General features: G+C 51.2%; 2 protein-coding genes across 3 annotated transcripts; one reads left to right on the top strand and one right to left on the bottom strand.

Moving 5' to 3' along the window:
- The first annotated feature begins 282 nt into the window (after window positions 1–282).
- arl16 (ADP-ribosylation factor-like 16) lies at window positions 283–6587 on the top strand. Its single transcript, XM_066704146.1, has 5 exons — window positions 283–575; window positions 884–941; window positions 1130–1246; window positions 5306–5421; window positions 5539–6587. The coding sequence occupies exons 1-5, from the start codon at window positions 514–516 to the stop codon at window positions 5702–5704; spliced, it is 519 nt and encodes a 172-aa protein (XP_066560243.1). The 5' UTR covers window positions 283–513; the 3' UTR covers window positions 5705–6587.
- Window positions 6588–21595, bottom strand: epn3a (epsin 3a). Of its 2 annotated transcripts, none has more exons than XM_066704145.1 (11): window positions 21052–21595; window positions 17457–18308; window positions 15923–16041; window positions 15317–15397; window positions 14637–14714; window positions 14055–14141; window positions 13713–13890; window positions 11005–11169; window positions 9183–9266; window positions 8459–8692; window positions 6588–8051 (listed from the first exon to the last, which is right to left on the bottom strand). In XM_066704145.1, exons 2-11 carry the CDS (start codon window positions 18055–18057, stop codon window positions 7723–7725), a joined length of 1956 nt encoding a protein of 651 aa, XP_066560242.1. In that variant the 5' UTR covers window positions 18058–18308; window positions 21052–21595; the 3' UTR covers window positions 6588–7722. The 2 variants fall into 2 exon arrangements, with proteins under 2 accessions (XP_066560242.1, XP_066560241.1); XM_066704144.1 differs by having other exon boundaries at window positions 11005–11172; window positions 21052–21594.
- Window positions 21596–22643: the final 1048 nt, after the last annotated feature.

Here is a 22643-nt window from a genome sequence, read left to right as displayed (position 1 = left end):
TAAAACGTTAAATTAAACATAATGATCAATACATAATATACAGTATATGATAAGAAAATGTTGTCAAGATATCACTGACAGAAACCCAGGTAAGTCTATTGCCGATCCTCCCAGAACACACATCCTATCCCACAATCCCACAGTACGCTTTGCGATCGGAGGGCGGGTTTTGCAATGTTATTGTGAGCTACAGCGAAGACCCAGGCAGAAGGCCAATCAGCGAGTGGAATGACATGATTGACAGGTATCCAAGCCTATCACAGCTAATTGGCGTCAGCTGTTTGTCTCCTTGGAGTTTGGAGAAGCTGCTGGTTTGAAAGTGTTGTCGTTTTAGGATGTATTTACAAAGTAACATTTCATTTTTTTCTAAAACGACACACCGAGAACAATAATACGAATAATATACAATCTGCCGAGTAGTAAGCTGGCGCTGATATACGTGCAGTTTCTGATCGGATGCTCTGACCCGCTGTGTTTCTCTTGCGGACGGAGCGGCGCTGCGAGGCCGCTGAGATGTGCCTGCTGCTCGGGGCTACGGGCGTGGGCAAGACGCTGCTGCTCAAGCGCCTCCACAATATCCTTTATCCTTCATCACTATCTTTAACAGGCTTTAGATCGGCACTGTCAAGACCGTTAACTAATTGACCTGACTGCTGTAATAGGTGGCGATGTCACTCATGCTGGTTTTAATGTTCTAGGTGCTGACGTCACTCATGCTCGTGTTGGTGTTCTAGATGCTGACGTCACTCATGCTCCTGTTCTTGTTATAAATGGTGACATCACGTGTAATGGTATGGAGTCCCATGCAGTGCTGCACCCCCCCACCACCACCACCACCACCTCCCCTATGTCTGCCACTAATCCTTAACAGGCCCGACTCACAGCTCAGCCTGAAGGATGGCCAGACTGACCTCGGCGAGCCTCCGGCAACGCAGCCCACAGTAAGACCCCCGCTCTGGCCAGGACCACGGACAGGGTCACACACTTTGCCTGCTGCAGGTCCCCTTTAGCCACCTCGCTCCGGGACACTCTGACATGCTTGTCTGTAAAGTGTCCTGCCCATGGAAAGATGAGAATTTGAATGGAGTGTCTTTGCGCTCTCTGTACTACAGCGTCTCTCTCTCTACAGGTGGGCACCAACCTCACAGACCTGACGCTAGGCCGCCGCCGGGTGACGGTGAGGGAGCTGGGCGGCTGCATGGGCCCCATCTGGCCCAGCTACTACCGAGACTGCGGCTCTGTCATTGTGAGTGTGGGCCGGGAAGGCATGGGGGGCTCTTGTACTGTAACTGTACTCAACCTTTAGAGCATCAGTGCCCCGGGCTTCACTCCCAGGGTGCCGCACAAAGCTGTTATTTATTGATCAGTTAGGAACTTGCAGAGTTTACAAGAACCACAACACAGCAATGACATATATTGACATCATTAACCAAGTGCAGTTCCAGAGTTGTGTGTGCAGTGATGTTGCAGTGCAGTTACAGTCTGCAGTGATGTTAGTGTGCAGTGATGTTACAGTGTGCAGTGATATTGCAGTGCAGTTACAGTCTGCAGTGATGTTAGTGTGCAGTTAGTGTGCATTGATGTTAGTGTGCAGTGATGTTGCAGTGCAGTTACAGTCTGCAGTGATGTTAGTGTGCAGTGATGTTACAGTGTGCAGTGATATTGCAGTGCAGTTACAGTCTGCAGTGATATAAGTGTGCAGTGATGTTACAGTGTGCAGTGATATTGCAGTGCAGTTACAGTCTGCAGTGATGTTAGTGTGCATTGATGTTAGTGTGCAGTGATGTTGCAGTGCAGTTACAGTCTGCAGTGATGTTAGTGTGCAGTGATGTTACAGTGTGCAGTTAGTGTGCAGTGATGTTGCAGTGCAGTTACAGTCTGCAGTGATGTTAGTGTGCAGTGATGTTGCAGTGCAGTTAGTCTGCAGTGATATAAGTGTGCAGTGATGTTGCAGTGCAGTTACAGTCTACAGTGATGTTAGTGTGCAGTGATGTTAGTGTGCAGTTACTGTGCAGTTAGTGTGCATTGATGTTAGTGTGCAGTGATGTTGCAGTGCAGTTACAGTCTGCAGTGATATAAGTGTGCAGTGATGTTGCAGTGCAGTTACAGTCTGCAGTGATGTTAGTGTGCAGTGATGTTACAGTGTGCAGTTAGTGTGCAGTGATGTTGCAGTGCAGTTACAGTCTGCAGTGATGTTAGTGTGCAGTGATGTTACAGTGTGCAGTGATGTTGCAGTGCAGTTACAGTCTGCAGTGATATAAGTGTGCAGTGATATTGCAGTGCAGTTACAGTCTGCAGTGATGTTAGTGTGCAGTTAGTGTGCATTGATGTTAGTGTGCAGTGATGTTGCAGTGCAGTTACAGTCTGCAGTGATATAAGTGTGCAGTGATGTTGCAGTGCAGTTACAGTCTGCAGTGATGTTAGTGTGCAGTGATGTTACAGTTTGCAGTTAGTGTGCAGTGATGTTGCAGTGCAGTTAGTCTGCAGTGATGTTGCAGTGCAGTTACAGTCTGCAGTGATATAAGTGTGCAGTGATGTTGCAGTGCAGTTACAGTCTACAGTGATGTTAGTGTGCAGTGATGTTAGTGTGCAGTTAGTGTGCATTGATGTTAGTGTGCAGTGATGTTGCAGTGGTTACAGTCTGCAGTGATGTTAGTGTGCAGTGATGTTACAGTGTGCAGTGATGTTGCAGTGCAGTTACAGTCTGCAGTGATATAAGTGTGCAGTGATGTTGCAGTGCAGTTACAGTCTGCAGTGATGTTAGTGTGCAGTGATGTTACAGTGTGCAGTTAGTGTGCAGTGATGTTGCAGTGCAGTTACAGTCTGCAGTGATATAAGTGTGCAGTGATGTTGCAGTGCAGTTACAGTCTACAGTGATGTTAGTGTGCAGTGATGTTAGTGTGCAGTTACTGTGCAGTTAGTGTGCAGTGATGTTACAGTGTGCAGTGATGTTGCAGTGCAGTTACAGTCTGCAGTGATATAAGTGTGCAGTGATGTTGCAGTGCAGTTACAGTCTGCAGTGATGTTAGTGTGCAGTGATGTTACAGTGTGCAGTTAGTGTGCAGTGATGTTGCAGTGCAGTTACAGTCTGCAGTGATATAAGTGTGCAGTGATGTTGCAGTGCAGTTACAGTCTACAGTGATGTTAGTGTGCAGTTACTGTGCAGTGATGTTGCAGTGCAGTTACAGTCTGCAGTGATGTTAGTGTGCAGTGATGTTACAGTGTGCAGTGATGTTGCAGTGCAGTTACAGTCTGCAGTGATATAAGTGTGCAGTGATGTTGCAGTGCAGTTACAGTCTGCAGTGATGTTAGTGTGCAGTGATGTTACAGTGTGCAGTGATGTTGCAGTGCAGTTACAGTCTGCAGTGATATAAGTGTGCAGTGATGTTGCAGTGCAGTTACAGTCTACAGTGATGTTAGTGTGCAGTGATGTTAGTGTGCAGTTACTGTGCAGTTAGTGTGCATTGATGTTAGTGTGCAGTGATGTTGCAGTGCAGTTACAGTCTGCAGTGATGTTAGTGTGCAGTGATTTTACAGTGTGCAGTGATGTTGCAGTGCAGTTACAGTCTGCAGTGATATAAGTGTGCAGTGATGTTGCAGTGCAGTTACAGTCTACAGTGATGTTAGTGTGCAGTGATGTTAGTGTGCAGTGATGTTGCAGTGCAGTTACAGTCTACAGTGATGTTAGTGTGCAGTGATGTTAGTGTGCAGTGATGTTACAGTGTGCAGTGATGTTGCAGTGCAGTTACAGTCTGCAGTGATATAAGTGTGCAGTGATATTGCAGTGCAGTTACAGTCTGCAGTGATGTTAGTGTGCAGTGATGTTACAGTGTGCAGTTAGTGTGCAGTGATGTTGCAGTGCAGTTACAGTCTACAGTGATGTTAGTGTGCAGTGATGTTAGTGTGCAGTGATGTTACAGTGTGCAGTGATGTTGCAGTGCAGTTACAGTCTGCAGTGATATAAGTGTGCAGTGATGTTGCAGTGCAGTTACAGTCTGCAGTGATGTTAGTGTGCAGTGATGTTACAGTGTGCAGTTAGTGTGCAGTGATGTTGCAGTGCAGTTACAGTCTGCAGTGATAAGTGTGCAGTGATGTTGCAGTGCAGTTACAGTCTACAGTGATGTTAGTGTGCAGAGATGTTAGTGTGCAGTTACTGTGCAGTTAGTGTGCATTGATGTTAGTGTGCAGTGATGTTGCAGTGCAGTTACAGTCTGCAGTGATGTTAGTGTGCAGTGATGTTGCAGTGCAGTTACAGTCTGCAGTGATGTTAGTGTGCAGTGATGTTGCAGTGCAGTTACAGTCTGCAGTGATATAAGTGTGCAGTGATGTTGCAGTGCAGTTACAGTCTGCAGTGATGTTAGTGTGCAGTGATTTTACAGTGTGCAGTTAGTGTGCAGTGATGTTGCAGTGCAGTTACAGTCTGCAGTGATATAAGTGTGCAGTGATGTTGCAGTGCAGTTACAGTCTACAGTGATGTTAGTGTGCAGTGATGTTGCAGTGCAGTTACAGTCTACAGTGATGTTAGTGTGCAGTGATGTTAGTGTGCAGTGATGTTGCAGTGCAGTTACAGTCTGCAGTGATGTTAGTGTGCAGTGATGTTACAGTGTGCAGTTAGTGTGCAGTGATGTTGCAGTGCAGTTACAGTCTGCAGTGATATAAGTGTGCAGTGATGTTGCAGTGCAGTTACAGTCTACAGTGATGTTAGTGTGCAGTGATGTTAGTGTGCAGTTACTGTGCAGTTAGTGTGCATTGATGTTAGTGTGCAATGATGTTGCAGTGCAGTTACAGTCTGCAGTGATGTTAGTGTGCAGTGATGTTGCAGTGCAGTTACAGTCTGCAGTGATATAAGTGTGCAGTGATGTTGCAGTGCAGTTACAGTCTACAGTGATGTTAGTGTGCAGTGATGTTAGTGTGCAGTTACTGTGCAGTTAGTGTGCATTGATGTTAGTGTGCAGTGATGTTGCAGTGCAGTTACAGTCTGCAGTGATGTTAGTGTGCAGTGATGTTGCAGTGCAGTTACAGTCTGCAGTGATATAAGTGTGCAGTGATGTTGCAGTGCAGTTACAGTCTGCAGTGATATAAGTGTGCAGTGATGTTGCAGTGCAGTTACAGTCTACAGTGATGTTAGTGTGCAGTTACTGTGCAGTTAGTGTGCATTGATGTTAGTGTGCAGTGATGTTGCAGTGCAGTTACAGTCTGCAGTGATATAAGTGTGCAGTGATGTTACAGTGTGCAGTGATGTTGCAGTGCAGTTAGTCTGCAGTGCAGTAGTTACCCTCTGATTGTCGCTATGGTTTCCTCTCAGTTCATGGTTGACGCTGCGAACACGTGCCAGGTGTCGTCCTCCTGTGTGCAGCTGCTGTCCATCCTGTCTGCCGAGCTGCTGCAGCACGCTTCCGTGCTCCTCCTGTTCAACAAGATGTGAGTGCTGTCCTGCCCTGGGCTGGGGCCTCCGTCCCTTCCCACACTTACCCCCGTCTCCTCCCATACTGCCCCCCACCCCAGAGTGCAGGACTGACGTGTCTCTGCGCCCCACAGCGACCTGCCCTGCCCCATGACCCTGGTGGAGATGAAGTCCTTGTTCCGGTTGGATGACATCATCACCCACGCCAGCCAGCCAATCACGGTGCTGGAGCTGAGTGCACGCAGTGGACTGGGACTGAGGGAGGCACTGCGCTGGCTGGACTCCACCCTGAAGGAGTAATGGCAGCCCCCCCGTGGCCCCTGGAGGGAGCGCACTGTACTGGATTGAAGGCACAGATCCACATTGGCCATCATGCCGACATGCAGTCCTTGCCAAAGCAACAACAACAAGTCGCCTGCAGGGGGCAGAGATGAAGACGTGTCCAAGTCTGGGGCACACTGAAGACACCCCCATCTCACTCACACACTGAGGACACCCCCGTCTCACTCGCTCACATGCCAAGGACACCCGTCTCACCCTGTCAGCTGCACTGGGCAGCCCTGTATAACAAAAGCCTGTAAAACATAGTGCTGTACCGATACAACGATTTAATGTAGAATCGCAATTCTTTTTTTCACAATATTGTATCGATACTCTGATCTCTAGAATCGATGTTTATTTATTTTGTTATGCTGGTAATATGCGAGAAATAAGGTATGCAGCTGAAGTAACACGAATGTAGTACAAAGCAAATCCTATAGATGGCAGTAAGCAGAGGAGTCGCTTGGAGTTCTGATCCCATTACAACTGAGCAAAGCAGACAGAGTTGACCTAACCTGTGATGCCTGGACATCCAGAGCCACTGAATCGTATGTAACGATTAAATGCAATTATTTAATTAATTATATTTCAGTATCTAGTTTACTTGTTGTTTTAATGTCTCTAAATAATTATAATACAGTGTTTAAAGTTGCTCTATGCAACAATTTAGCATAAGCTTTCAAAATTACACTACTGGTCTTAAGTTATTTTAATTTCTCTTTTATTTATTAAAATAATTATATTAAGTTGCTTAAGGTTTCTCTAAGAATGTATTTTTCTGAATTGTACACTGCTAAAGTCTTTGTTGACTGGTTAAACTGTCCTGAAGGTCAATCCTTAATATTAAATTTAGAAGTTCAAATTAAGTGGTTGTTTTTTTATTAGGGGTTGCTAATGGGGATTAGATCAAGATTGTCCTTTGAAGTATATAGCCTAATAGTATTTTCGGGTTGTGACATCGTGATGAATTGAATCGTATCGTGATATATATCGTAGCGCAAGGTACTTGCCAATACTCACTCCTAGTAAAACAGCTTCACACATTGTATTAAAATAAATATACGACGGGATCAAACGCAATGGTAAGGAAAGGCACTAAATCAGTGCAAATTGTATTTATTTGTTCTTTTATATATTTATATATATATATATATATTTATATTCATATTTATAGCGATCAACATGTCGGTTTCACATTCTCCATTCCACACAGACCACAGTCTTAGTGTTCAGCTGTCTTCTCCCTGAGCTGGGCCGTCCTGAAACCCACTCACCAATGTCTTCTGTCCCGTGTCTCGGACACAAGAGCCCCGATCCGACGGCAGCCCGTTTCCGCTCACCGCTCACGCCCAGCAGGTTTCGATTTGCAGATTTGGTTTCAACAGAGAAATAAAACACCAGGTAAAAAACAAACCAAAAACTGCCCTCCGGTCCTGGAGTCCTGGTGCTGTGCGGCTGCCTGTCCTGGTTGGAGCAGAGAGGAAGTGTGTGTGTGGCGTGTGATGGGGGGCTCAGTCTGTGTCCTGTGCTAGAGGCAGGGACCCACACCGGCCCCCCTGGCCCTCAGAGGGTCTGTGCTGCATGGCCGCCTCACTGCGGAGAGAGTGTGCTGAGAGTGGGAGTCCCGGCCGGAGCTCAGGGCAGTAGCAGCACAAACCGAAGTGTCCCAGGGTGCTTCACTGCCCCACTCTCCTCCTCTTAATTACTCCCACCCTCTCTTTCTCCATCTGTCTCCCTCCCATCACATTCCTCCTGGAGAACGGGGCAGGAAGGGCATTAGCTGGGCACAGGGATGGGGGGGTGGTTAGAGCTCAGCTGAGGAATTAATATTCAGTCCCAAACTCAAATGCAAGACAGAATGGGGGGAAAAATAAATTAAAAAGTCTGAAAAATAATGCAGTTCAGACCCGGAGGAGCCCTTCGACAGCACCCCAGCCGGGGGGGAGGAGACGCCTGGGTCTGCTGGCCTGTCCGTCCGTCTGTCCATCGGTGCATCTTCACAAGAAGGGGTTTCGGCTGAGCGCGTCCTGCTGTGCGCTAGCGGGGGGCGCGACAGAGGAGAGGGGCAGCAGGGGCTGGGGCAGGTTGCCAGGCAGGTCCAGGAGGCCGGGGCCGGCGGTGGAGAAGGCGGGGGCGCCCGACGGGGGCGGCTGGGTGACAGAGGAGGGCAGGGGCACGGGGGAGTGGCTGCTCAGGGGCAGGGGCAGGGAGGCACTGTAGGGCAGGGGGCCAGGCTGGGGCGACCCTGAGGAGGGACGCAGCTGGTTCAGGGTCAGACGGGGCTGGTCGCTGTGGAAGGGGTTGGTGGGGGATGGAGCGCTCAGACCTGGGAGAGGGAGGGAGACAGGAGAGAGGGAGCAGAGGAGAAGGGAGAGAGGGAGGAGAAAGAGGGGAGAGGAAGGAGAGAGGGAGGGAGACAGGGAGACAAAGAAGGAGGGAGATGGAAGAGAGAATGAGGAGAGAACAAGGGAGAGAGGAGGGAAACAGAGAGGCAGGAGCGAAGGAGGGAGATGGGAGAGAATGAGGAGAGAAGGAGGGATCCAGGGGAGAGAGGGAGGTGAGGGAGGTGAGGGAAGAGAGAGAGGAGAGGGAAGTGGAGAGAATCAGTGACACTCAGTAGCTGTGAGTGAACTGCAAGGTATCCCTCTGCGTCCTTCAGTCATCTCTCTCTCTCCCACTCACATCCATCCTTCTACCTACACCTCTCAGTGCCCCCCCCGCCCCCACACACACCTGAGAGGAAGGGGTTCCTGTTCTTGGCAGGGGGGTTGCTGGGAATCAGGGTGTCCAGGTTGACCAGCGAGGCGGCGGTCGGGCCCAGAAAGGCCTCGGGAGTCCGGCAGGTCCGAGGGCTGGGCACCCCCCTCAGGCTCTCCCCCAGGTGGGAGAGGTCAAAGGTGTCCGGGCTGCCCCCTCCCCGGCCATTCAGCTGGCTGCCGGACAGAGGCTCCCCGAACAGGTCCAGCTCTGAGGGGCAGAAGAACACTTTAGTCCTGTAGCTGAACCGTTCAAATACTGTCAGTTTAACATACAACTGTATAACATACGATTGATGGTTTTGTTATGTTTTTGTTTATCCAATGCATTGACCGTTAAGTTTTGCAATGCATCAGATTGTTTTTTTTAATTTGAGATATTCACTTTTTGCACTTGATTTAGTTCTATGTATTTATTGTTCTGTTTGAATGCACTTGATTCACTTGGTTTTGTTTTTAGCTCTGAGTATGATTTATAACAGGATTTGTAATGTTTTTAGAATGAATTTTAACAAAAAATAAAATGTGTATGTTTTTAATTTTGAACATGTAAAATACTCAAATAAAACCATATTTAACATACGACTGTAAAACTCACTCTCACAAACACACAAACTCACACACACTTGCACTGCTCACAGACGCACACAATCCAGATGCTCTGTGACTGCGCTGGGTGCAGAGGGGGTCGGGGGGCTCACCTGCGGGGCTGCTGGACCGGCCAGAGGCAAAGGGTCTCTCGGGGCCGTTGCGCTCTGCGTAGTCAGGTGGTTTAGAGAAGGGATCTGAGGGAACAATAACGAGACTCATATTAATCAAACCGTATTAAGACGTTTTTAAAACACTAATATGGAAAAGAGGCACCAAAAGAGGCTCAAATATCAGAGGGATTAAACCGTTATGATGCAGATCCTAAAATCGTGGTTGTCTGATAAGGGGCAAGAACGTTTATTCGGTGCTCAAGTCTCTCGTCTGTCTGATATGATTGGGTACATTTTATAAAGTTTCCCTTCTTTGAAAAGTAAAGCAGTCTTCAATTCAGGCCAATATAAGAACATAAGAAAGGAGGAGGCCATTTGACCCATTGTGCTCGTTTGGTGTCCATTAATAACTAAGTGATCCAAGGATACTATCCAGTCTGTTCCCAAATTGTCGGCTTCTTCCACATCGCTGGGGAGTTTGTTCCAGATTGTGACAATTCTCTGTGTGAAGAAGTGTCTCCTGTTTTCTGTCTTGAAGCATAAAGTTCCATAACTTTAATCCTTTAGGTAACGGAACAACACCACCAACAACAGACCCTCTCATCCTCTCTCGCATCTCTTCCGGTTTGTCTGCTATTTCCGCCTGGATGCACTCGCACCACCTCAAGCTCAACCTCTCCAAATCGGATCTCCTCTTTTTCCCCCGTTCCTCACCTTCAGCTGATCTCTGCATCTCAATCCCCTTGGAATCTACGACACTCTCTTCCTCTTCTTCCACTAAGAACCTAGGAGTCACCCTCGATCCTGTGCTCTCCTACACCCAGCACATCACCACGCTGACATGCACCTGCAGATTCTTCCTGAGCAACATACGCCGAATCCAACCCTTCCTCACTGACTACTCAGCTGCTCGTCCAGTCGCTGGTCATCTCCCGCCTGGACTACTGCAACTCCCTCCTGGCTGTCCTGCCTGCAACCACTACCCGCCTGATATTCTCTCTGCCCCGATTCACACACGCTACTCCACTGCTCCGCTCCCTCCACTGGCTCCCGATAGCAGCATGCATTCAGTTCAAGACACTGACCCTCACCTACCGCTGTCTCGACCACACTGCACCAAGATACCTTCAGACATTCGTCTCCCCAAACATCCCCTCCAGACCACTGCGCTCTTCTGGTGCCAGAAGACTAACTCGACCTCCTCTCCACTCCCCTTCCTCCAGAGCCGCTCCTTCTCATCCCTGGCTCCTAAGTGGTGGAACGACCTTCCCACCGAAGTCAAAACAGCAGAGTCCTTGACCTCCTACCAGCGCTTACTGAAGACACATCTTTTAAGACTCTACTTGTAATTTTAGTCCTTTACTCTCCTGTAGGATAGCACTTTACGTTTTAACATGCTTCTTGCGTTACTAGTACTTGTTTTATTTTGATTTCCCCCCTTGCTCCCTTTCCTGTAGCCCATGACTGTGACCTCTTGTCCACAGTTAGCTTTTACTATCCAGGATGTATGACCTCATATATTGTATTCACTTGTGTAAATTGGAATTTGTAAAATGTATTATGCTTTGAATTGCTTTGTATTATGTAAATCTGAATTTGTAATGGTTGATGGCTTGTACTGAACTGTATTCTTGCACTTTGTATTGCACTTATCTGTTAAGTTGCCCTGGATAAGGGTGTCTGCCAATAAATAAATAATAATAATAACAACAACAACAATGAGTTACAGGCATGACATCATATGAAGTGAGATTTATTCTGGACCCCTGTGTGCCGGCGGTTCTGATCAGACCCACTCGGACCCTCACACAGTGTGCCGTACCTGAGCTGTGAGCTGGGGAGATCCAGGGATGGCTGGGCGAGGGGCCGGGCGGGAGCTCCCAGGGGTCAGGGGGGCTCAGCTTGGTGCCCCAGGATTGGGACTGGGTGCTGGAGGCCGGTGGGGGAGACCATGGGCTGACTGTCACTGGAGTAGTGGAACGAGCGCCTGCTGTGAGAGAGAGAGAGAGAGAGAGAGAGAAAGAGAGAGAGGTTATGGTTTTAACTTGCTGTGATATGCCTGACCATGAGTGTGCGGAGCACCACCACAGACAAGCAGACTCTGGGGCACCTTGTCAGCTCTGTGCTGCTGATGAAAGTGCTGAACACAGTCAGACATCAGCTCACTAACCCAGCCAGCGATGATTCAGCTAATCTACAGAGGTTTACCTCTCCCAGGCATGGCCTTTCAGCCGGGGCCCACCAACCGTGCTCCCTGTGAAACCGGCTATCAAGGTTCTGGGGATCACGATCGATGGGACCAACACGGGCACCCGGAGCTGGGAGGAAGCTTTAACCAAAGTACAAAAGAAGATCCACGGCTGGTGCTGGTCGCAAAGGCCATTCTCTTCTCTATGTAGGCATGATATTTCCACCAGACAGGCATACCATTAAATTAATTAATAGAATTATATTTCAGTTTGTCTGGGGGAGTGGCTGAAATGAGTGCAGATGGTGAAGGGCGCCCTGGATGGAGGTAGGGGAGTCCCGGACGTTGTGCGGCTCATTAAGGTGCAGGGGCTGGCATATGTGGTAAAGAACATCCCGGCTGCTGGCAAGAAAGTGAGTTTTATGAACCGCTTTTACTTTGCCAGCAGCCTGAGACCACTAGGCCTCTGCGCCACGGATAACACCAGGCCACACTCGAGGGATCCCCTGCTGTTCTACAGGGCCCTCTGAGCCTTTGCACTCGAAGTAGGCCTCCTCAAAGCCGCGCTGGTCAGAACAGAAGATTTTCCTACCGAAACCTGCAGAAACATCTGGGCTAACGCTACACACGTTTGCCTCACAAATACGCAGAAAGATGCATCCTGGATGGCTGTGAGTCGGTGTCTCCCCACTCGAGTGTTAATGTACAGAAGAGGTTTAACCCTGTTTGACACCTGTCCCTACAAGTGCTGCCTGGGAAAGGAGACGGAGGCTCACATTTTTAAGGAATGCCCCTTCACTTGCAGGGTCTGACTCTTGTTTTGTCCGTTCCTCCACAGGTTTGCCGTTCCTGCGCAGACGAGCGCCTGGCAGATCCGTTATGGACCCTAACATCTCACAACATCTACCCTGAGGTGCTGGTGGCGTGTCGTCTGCGCGGTGAAACAGGCCCTGGGAGGGACGGAACATCTGCTTGTTCAATGAGCAGGAGCCGGACCTGGAAGCCATCGCACAGAGGGGCATGAACCTGGTGAATCATCTGGAGATCCATCAGAGGGGCAAGGAGGAAGCCTTCAACAACTGGAAAATCCATGATTTGGGGGAGCTTAAGATCCCATGATGAGACCCCACCTCCGGGGACGGATACTCCCCCTGCTGGAGCCCGCGTCCATGTGCTTTTATCTTCTTATTGATATGATTGTTTTTAAAAACAATTTTAATTGTTTTTAATGAAATTAATTGTTTTAAAACGCACTTGATTTACTGTTGTTTTGAATGTTTGATGTTTTCTAATGCATTGACCGTTATTATTCTTTTAAATGCATCAGATTGTTTTGATTCTGTTCCTTTGTTTTGATCTTTTTTTTATTTATCTGATGCATTTGACCGTTTTTGTAAAATTTTGTTGGTTTTGCAGTTTGCCATTTATTCACAAATTTAATTGTTTTGATTGCTTTAATCCACTTAATTTTCTTGGCACTTGGTTCTCTCTTTAATGTTCATTGTATTGAATTTTTTTTTTTTAAACACTTTAAGGATTTTAAAAGTTTTAAATGTTTTTAGAATTGAATTAAAAAAATAAAAATTAAAGTAAGTTTTTAATTTGTAAATGTAAAATACTTTAACCAATAAAATAGTATTTAATCTACAGAGGCCCCTGACAGCCCCCAGCTGGTCCTGCCATTCATTTCAGATACCCAGAGGCAGTGTGTGTGAGGACCACCCCCATGAAACACAGGTCCATAACACAGGGCTCCTCAGCTCTGTGCGTATGAGGGGGGCTGTAGTGCAGGCGGAGGGCAGTAATTGGCTGCTTGACTTACGTCTGTGACAGCAAGCACTCTGTGCTCACTTGTGAAGGAGGCAAAACAGAATCAAAAGTCATAATTGACTGACTGTATTTTTATGCCCCATCGCCCTGTTCCGGAGCTCTAGCCCTGTCTGTCAGCGCTGTTGCAGCACTGCTGTGACTTAGACATTGCCAATTAAGCTTGTTTTAATTTAATACTGTTTTATTGGTGTAAGTATTTTACATTTCAAAGATAAAAACATTCAAACAAATTTTAATACTTGTGATTAAAATTTTTAAAATCAATTCTTAAAATCACTTACAATTTTTAAAATCTTTGTGATTTGTGATAAACAAAATACTAAACTTCAAATAAACAAGTGCACAAAACAACAAAAAAAACGTGATTAAAGCAAACTGCTACCAACAAAAGGAGTCAAATACATTGAAAATAACTGAAAATGCTTGTTTTAATTTAATGTTGACAGTGTGCTCCCTGGACTGGTGTTGGTCCTGCGTTGGCCCTGTGTTGCCACATGACAGACACTCCTTACCCACAGAGTCCCAGGGGTCGGAGGTGGTGAGGCTGGTATGGGGCTGCGTACAGGGGGGTTCGGTCCAGGGGTGGCTGGAGGGAGCTTGGTCCTCGCCCTCCGTGAGGTCCCAGGGGTCTCCACTGGGATGTACTGCTGACACCGGGCCGAAGATATCCACCAGGTCACTCAGAGCCGACTGAGAGAAGAAGGAGGGGGAGGGAGGGAGAGAGAGAGAGAGAGAGAGAAAAAGAGTGTGTTTCTGTCAGCCAGTGTATCAGTCAGGCAGTCAGTCAGTGTGTCAGTCAGTCAGTCAGCGTGTGTGTCAGTCAGTCAGTGTATCAATTAGTCGGTCAATGTTACCTCCCCATGGCCGCCCACGCTCTCGCGCCGGCTCTCCTCTAGAGCTCTCTGGAGCAGTGTCTCGTCCCCGTGCCGCGACCTCTGCTCCTGCAAGCACACACACGCACAACACACACACACACACACAGTGTGACACATCTGCATTAGCACACACTGGATACAGGCAGCAGGAGCAGAGAGAGAAAGACCCGCATTACACAACCAACCAAGTGACAGAGAGAGAGGCTGCGGTCAGGACAGAAGGCCGGAGGACAGATAGCAAACATGTCAGAGCTGGAAACAGGAAGTCGGCAAAGCGCCCAGGAGGAGAGAGAAATGGAGAGAGAGTGAGAGAGAGAGAGAAAGTGGGAGACGGAGAGAAAGAGCACGAGAGAGAGAGAGAGAGAGAGAGGTAGTTCTGTGCAGGAAGGAGCAGCCCAGGGCAGTTGCTGTGTTATGGACAGGAGAGGAGAGAAGGGCAGTTAGAGTTAGCGCTGGTGAGGACACTGGGGTTAGTTTCCCCGCTGCCCAGCAGGGAGCAGTGCAGGGCCCCCGGGACCCCCGAGCAGGCCTGGCCCTGAGTCCAAGGATGTGGGGGGGTACCTTCTCGTGCTCCTCCCTGCTGAGGCTCATGGCGATCTGCAGCTGCATCTCCTCGTCCATGTCGAGGGCCGGGGCCAGCTGGAAGGCAGGGCAAAGGGTGAGGGCGTTAGGTAACCCCTGGCCAATCAGCAGAGTCGCTGTCTGGTGACCACTCCCACTGCACCTGTGTGTGTGTGTGTGTGTGTGTGTGTGTGTGTGGGGGGGGGGGGGGGGAGGGTGTTAGTGAGGGTTGAGACAACAGCCAATCCACACCCAGGAGAGAGAGATGTTCTATTGGTCAGGAGAGAAGAGGGAGGAGTTAGTGAAGTCAAGCAACGGCCCCGACATCCTCCCAAGACCCCTCGTCTGTGTGCGTTTTCACAGGGTACAAAGTAAGGTAATTAATCACACGCGTCTGCTGTGCGGCTCCTGGCTGCCATCGTTCCCATGGGTGAAAGCAACACTGTCACACTGGGACCAGCGAGCCCTGGACTCCCCTTGAAGGAGCCCCCTCTCCCACCCGCCTCCCCAGGACGTCCTCCTGATCTCTGTCTGCGGCATCCAGGAATGTATAAATGCTCATATCGCCCTATACTGACCACACCGAGACCCCCACAGCAGACCCCCACAGCACACACATACAGGCGTCAGAGAGTGACCCGGGCAGAGCTGTGCCAGTCAGCGGGGCGGGCAGGGTGTACCTGGGGGGGTGTCTCCTGGCTCAGGGTCATGGCGATCTCCAGCTGCGTCTCCACGTCCACTTCCACGGCAGGCTGCGGCGGCTAGAAAGCACGGAGAGGGGGACGGGTTAGAGAGCTGCCAGGCGGAGCGAGGGGAACTCCTCCTCTTCCTCAGCAGAGAGGTCACATGACCGACCCCACCCACTGGCTGATCAGTGAATCCAGGAGGACAGCACAGTGAACACAGCGAGTCATATCGAAAACACGGAGACAGGAGTCAGACAGAGCATTCTCTCAGAGGGTGTTATGAAGCTCGGGGGAGGGAGTCCAGACTGGAATGAAGAATCGGAGAGTTAATTGAGCTTCAGAGCCACCGCACCGCACTGCTGGAGGAGAACATGGAGACGGGAGGGCAGGAATCACACACACTTGAGATGTAGCGTGTGCAGGTCGGAGACCCCCACTCGGGATTCCAAACACGCGGAGCACACGGCTCCTCCCAGTAGAGTAATAATCCCACCATGCCAAAAGACAGATCTCCCAATGCCGGAGTTTTATACACTTGGTTGTCTCTTTATCAACCCCACCCATGAGCCCCTGCTCCCCCACACCGCCAGCCCTGGTTACCTTCTCGCTCTCCTCGCGGCTCATGGCCAGTGCCAGCTGCAGCTGCAGCTCCTCCTCCCCGCTGGTCTGGGGGCGGGCCTGCTCCAGGTCAGAGGCCAGGCGCGGAGAGGAGGACGAGGCTGGAGAGCAGAGCACAGAGCAGCGTTACACAGCACTGCAACACAACACCACAACACACACACAAGAACACTCAACCTCAGCACGAGACCAACCGACAGAATACAACAGCTGTGCCAGTGTGAGGAAAAGCGTGATAAAAACAATGGGTTTCAAATGCTGAGCAGCTGGACGCACTGTTCCTTTAACGCTCACTGCACTGCTTTAGATTCAGATTGTGTCCAGTCCATTCCAGTCCAGCCCAAACTAGTGCAGTCTGCTCTAGTTCAGTCCAGTCTAGTCTAGTCTGGCCCTGGCGAGGGCAGTGTGCCAGCTGGTAATGGCGTCTCTCACTCCCCCACCCTGCGGAACTGACAGGCCAGCACATGGCGTGATAGAGAGGAAGAAATAGGGAAATAGGGGCTAGGTGAGGTCAGGACAGAGGTGCTGACTGATCCTCTCCTGCTCTCCTCCTCTCTTCCTCTTCTCCCTTACAATAGCCAGCAATGTTGGCCGAGGGGATCAGGTACTGTTGCCCATGCCTCATTGTTTCTCCCTGGGAAGACTGCAGTCTGCAGGTTCAGGTGACACACCAGTGAGCCAGTCTGGATGGCAACCTTGCCCGGCCTGTAAATCTGTGCAGCACCAACAGAGCAGCTCTCAGCACCAATCAGTTCCACTGTGCTGCCCCTCAATGCGCTCGGTGGCCTGGAAGGCGCACTGGCACCAAGACCCGTCACTCTGTGTATCTCACCACCCTGTACACTGAGCTCTCCTCCTGGTTAAGGGTGCATTGAGCCCCAGAGTCCAGGGCAGATGGACAGTCTACACACTGTCCAGACACACAGAGAGGGTGGCAGACACAGAGAGAGAACAGATAGAAAGAGCGAGAGGAAGAGAGAGAGATGAAGAAAGCTGGAGAGAGAATAGTGTGTGATAATGAAGATGGCTGTGCTGACAGACAGAGAGCGACAGCAGGGAAACGGATCTGGAAGAACCTTGTGAAGAAATTTGCTGCTACAGCAAATGCAAATGCTTTGTCTGTGTGTGACAGCATGTGGGCATGTCTGCGTGTGACAGCGTGTGACGGAGTGTGGGTGTGTCTCAGTGTGACAATGTGTGGGTGTGTGTGTGACAGCATGTGGGCATGTCTGCGTGTGACAGCGTGTGATGGCGTGTGGGTGCGTCTCAGTGTGACAATGTGTGGGTGTGTGTGTGACAGCATGTGGCTGTGTCTGCGTGTGGGTGTGTCTCAGTATGACGACGTGTGACAGCGTGTGGCTGTGTCTGCGTGTGATAGCGTGTGATGGCGTGTGGGTGCGTCTCAGTGTGACAATGTGTGGGTGTGTGTGTGACAACATGTGGCTGTGTCTGCGTGTGGGTGTGTCTCAGTATGACGACGTGTGACAGCGTGTGGCTGTGTCTGCGTGTGACTCACAGTTGAAGGAGGAGGGCGAGCCCCTGGAGCGGCTGTGCTCCTCCCCATACAGAGAGGCCATGGTGGGCTGGCTGGTGCGCCGGCTGGGGTAGTTGGTGGGCAGGGAGCCGCCACTGCCCAGGCCGGTGGGCACGCCGGCCATGCGCTCCTTGGTCTTGAGGGCGTGGGCGCGCTCCTGCTTCAGCCGGTCCTCGTTGCGCAGCAGCGCCACCAGCTGCTTGGCCTTCTCACGCACATTCACGCCCTGGTCCTTGCCGTCGCGGTCCACGTACTGGAAGTCGCGCAGGGTCTGGACGGTGAAGACGTTCTCGCGGCACTGCTGGGCTACGCGCTCCGAGCCCGTCTTCAGCAGGTAGTCCAGCAGGGTGAGCGCCTTGTACACGTGGCGCCAGTTCTTGCCGTGGTCGTTCAGCCGCTTCCAGAGCATGCCCATGACCTCAGCGAAAGCCACCACGTTGAAGGTGAGGTCGGAGATCTCGGACATCAGTGAGCTGGATGGGCCCCAGGGGTCGTTGGAGGTCGCCTCGCGCACCTTGATCTCCGCCTCCGAGTAGTTGTGCACGATGTTCTTAACCTGCCGGCGCAGCGCCGAGGTCGTCATGGTGACAGGATGGTGTGGGGGGGTGTCAGGTAATTAGGAAATTACTTGAGCACAAGAAAGCAAGAGAAACAGAAAGAGAGAGAGAGAGACTCAGTCCAACCCCTGCTGGTGCAAAGGCAGTGAGCCTTCTGGAGTGGGGGGCCTCTCAGTCCAGGGAGGGTGGGGTCAGTCCAGGAGGTGTGGCCGGGGGGCAGGACCCGGGTTCAAGGGAGCAGCCAGCAAAGACGAGGGGTGTGTGCTGTTCTGTTCGCCTGCAGAGACACAACAAGACAACACACAGTCAGCACAACACCACAGCGCAACGCAGTCCAGAGCAACACAACCACTGTGACTACAGCACTGTGGTGCTGGGGGAGCCGGGCTGAGCAAACCTTGCTGCCCTGCCACAGACACCTGGGGGCCACAGAAAATGCAAAAAACTAAACAAAACTGAAATCGGGAATGTGGAGCGGTGCCTGGAGAGCGAAATCTCTTCATGGCAGCACTGCTCCTAGGGCTGCTCAGCAGGAGACGTTGTTGATCACACACTCTGCGCAACACAGGAAAAACTGCCTTTTGTTGTGAAGCGCTGGGCTGGCATCCTCAGTACAAAAATAAAAAAATGGCCCCTCAGAGAGGGCCCCCTCTGCACGGCCACAAAGGAGCCACAGGGCGCCGAATTCCCCAACCACGACACACAGGCCTGGGTTGAGGACACAAGCCCCGAGAGATGGACACACCTGCCTCACTGTCACCCTCACACACTGTCATCCTGACACACTGTCATCCTCTCACGATGTCACTCTCACACACTGCCACCCACACACACTGTCACTGACATACTCACTGCCTTCTAGACACATTGTCATGCAGACACACCTGCCAAAATGTCACTCTGCCACACAATCACCCTCACAGCCCCCCACACTCACTTCATGTAGACACACCAGCTATACACACTGTCACCTTGACACACTCCCACACCCTCACACAGTCACTCTGACATATAGTCACACACTCCACCTCTCTAGTACAATTATACAGACACTCACACGGCACGGCCCAGTGAATTTGCCAGGTGGTTGTTAAAAATGGTGCTGTGTCAGCCAGTAAGAGACTTGCCACCACAGAACCACTGACAGCTGCAGCTTCACTTTACCCCCTTCCCTCGCTCCCTCCCTCCATCATCCCAAACCACTAGCAAGCCTTTCTGTAAAGCAGCCAGCACTGTCTGTGTGGATTATTAAAAACAACAGCCACACACACCCACTCACACACTCTCACTGCTTCACACCCTCCTCTGATACACACTGAATGCGACAGTTTGTTATGTTGTGTGTGGGGGCTGTAGTGAGTATGTCCTCCCAGGCAGCAGCAGTGCTGTGTGCCGAGGTCTCTGTGTCCCTGGCTGCTCTCAGTGTGGCGGAGGGACAGTGCCCAGGCCCCTCTAGCGCGCCCCATCCCCGGCATGGTCACCTGCCTCTCCTCTGATTGGCTGCAACACAGTGGGGATAAAGCAGTGACATCACGGTCTAAAGTGAGTTCTGACCACATGGCTGCTGGCTTCGGTCTCTCCATCGATATTATCTGGAGCTAAATAACACTGCACACACACCCACCCACACAATGACAGATACATGAAATCATACACACACTGACTATACAAACATATAGCCTAATAATACATGCACTCACACAATCACAGACAGACCCACACAACAAAGGCCTTTCTGTCCCCAGCCTGGCTCTCAGTTCCCTCTCCCTATACATGTCATGAGTTCGTATTGTTACTGAAAACGATAACTTCTTCGAAAAAGTAGAGAGAGGGAAACAGAAGAAGCGCCGCGTCCAATCACAGCCCTTGGCCAGGCTCTCTGCCATGTGACCGTGGTCCCGATCCCCAGCGGAAACACAGCCGCACATCCCGCTCCGCTCCCAGTCGGGCCGGCCGGCGCGGAATGCCCGGCTGCGCTGGAATTCGATGACGCAATGTGGAATGCTGGTGCGGGTCTGACCTTGATGCCGAGAGGCGCAGGGTAAAGGACACAACGCACAGCCGCATCGCATCGACCCCCTCCCCACACATCAGTACAACGAGATGTTCACACCGCATCCGTTACCCTCACAGACAGCAGCGTGGTTGTGGGGCAGGAACACACAGCACTTTTATATATTATACAATCATGATGATAACAACACGAAGGAGGAAACGGCTCTGTCCAGAAAAACGAGTTCTCTGGGGTGGCTAAATAGTGATCCAGGCGCACACTAATTGTGCTGTAATGGGCTGTGCTGGTCCTTCGTGAGCCCGTGTGCAGTAGTGTGCCGAGCTGTATAGTGTGTCCTGTACTTACTGTGCTCTACTGTATTGTCCTGAACTACATTCGGGTTTGCCGCTCTGTACTGTGCTGCACTGGATTTGATTTGAATGTGCTGATCTATACAGATCTGGTTTCATGCGCTCCGCACCTCATTGTTCAACCTGCGACACTGCCCTCCCTACTGCCCCATCGCCCAGCATACCAGCCGTTCCAATCACGCCAATACACGCAATACACCCATTCAAGAAATACAACCCAGAAAAGGGTGGATGAGTGAAGCAACACAATCTCAACACCCCAGAGCAGCACTACTGCGCTGCATACGTGTCCGGAGCAGCCCCGCCGCCTCCCCCTCCCCTGTCCCCGCTGTGAGTGTGTGCAGCCCCGCAGGCTCGGAGCGCCAGGTAGGCTGTGAGCGCTGGCGGCGAGATGGACCTGCCCGCACACTGCTGCTGCTTTGGACTAACCGGTAAATAGATTTCTTAGCCCACGCTTCGGTTTCCTAAATCAACCAATCAATCAGTGAATCAATCACTAAAGGAATAAATGATCAAACGCGAAAATGCCCGCATCGCACGGGACCTTGCGTCAGAAAGAGGAGAACAAGTGCAACAGTCTGCATCCCCACTCCGTGACTCAGCTCCGGCCATGCACCGCGTCGGCCCCCCGGCCCCCCGGCCCCCCGGCCGGTTACCTTTCGCAGCGCCCGTCATTCCTGCTGTAACTTTGCGTCCAGCGCGCCGGCGATGCTGCCCATTGCGGCTCCCGCAGATCCGACACGCAACACCAGCACGGCGAGCCGCAGAACCAGAACTCCGGCGGCTCCGCACAGCCGCCCTGCGGACCCCGGGCCGAGATGAGACGCTGGTGCGGTGCGGTGCGGTGCGGTGCGGTGCGGTGCGGCGCGGTGCGGTCGGGGGAGCTGCCCGTCGTGTCTGTGGGAGTCCGTGCGAACGGCAGGCGCGCGTCCCCGCAGCACGGCAGAGAGGGGGGCACGGGGGCGCGCCGGCTGCCGACTCAGCCTTTAACCCGCTCGCTCCCGACGCCCAGCCACTACCCCGCACTTCACTGGACAGAGAGAGAGAGAGAGGGAAGATGAGGTAGACAGAGAGAGATAGAGAGACACTTACGGCCAAATTTCCAGGCAGTTTATTTCTCTGCTTATTCTGGGTGCTCAGGTCAGTTAAGATTTCTGTAACTGAAGCCTCAGTCAGGCAGCACTGGACCGTTTAGATGAAACATGACCCACTTAAATCCTCTTTCCCTTTCTCTTTCTTTCATTCCCTTTCTCTCTCACACACACTCAACCCAACCCTCTCCACTCCCACTTTTTCCACAGTTTGGCATACAAACACAACACACTGTTTTGTGTTATTTGTTTCCCATTAGTGGATTCTACACACCCTCGTGTTACTGCTTGTTCACCAAGGGGAATGTGTGGGACAGTGTGCTGTCGGCTGTGTAGCGGGAGGCCGTGTGGCTCCCAGCTCTGAAGCACAGGGGCTGGGCTGGGCTGGGCTCAGGGATTCACCAGGGGTTGCCCACTGTGGGTGTCACTCTGTCAATCAGTGTTCACCACAAACTGAAGGCCGGCCACTTCAGTCTCTGTCACTATATAGCCCTGCCCCTCATCCCTCACATGAACTCACTCTGACTGCCTCCCATCCTGTGGCACTTCAGGAATGAGCAGAACCTGCTTATCGTGTGTCTTTTCATCTTGTTGTTTTTGTAAATCAGTGCACAGGAAATGCAGAGCGCAGGGGAACAGACGTCTGTCTGGGCTTGGCGATTGCAGCCGGGCCGATACTCCCCAGCCCTGCGAGGGGCAGGAGGACAAAACTGCTGCCTCTCTGACTGTGTGTAGCCTGATGGACAGGAGTGCACATCCACACACACACACACACACACACAAAAGCATGCACACAGACACATATACACACACACACACGCACGCACATACTCAAGCAGACACACACACTCACGCCTGCACACTTGCTCTGCCTCTTCCTTCCCGCAGTCCCTGTTCCCCCCCAGCTCGCTGTACTCAGCCCAGTTCAATGCCACGGATCAATGAGGGCAGTCAGTGACCCAGATGGCAGCAGGATTGACAGCAGAGTCCCTGCAGTCAGGAGACATCGGATACCATGTCCACAGCGTGCCCTCTCTGCCACAACACGCCTGCCTCTTTTCTTGATCTTTTTTCCCCTTTATTTTGATTGTTTTTAATGACCTGCGTTTGCTCTCCTCACACTCTGAGGAAGGCGTTTGTGCTGGTGACACCACACA

This window comes from Amia ocellicauda, chromosome 5 (genome assembly GCF_036373705.1).
Source record: "Amia ocellicauda isolate fAmiCal2 chromosome 5, fAmiCal2.hap1, whole genome shotgun sequence".
Lineage (NCBI taxonomy): Eukaryota > Metazoa > Chordata > Actinopteri > Amiiformes > Amiidae > Amia > Amia ocellicauda.
Note: the sequence above shows the minus strand (reverse complement) of the source record. Positions and strands in the feature narration are given on the sequence as shown.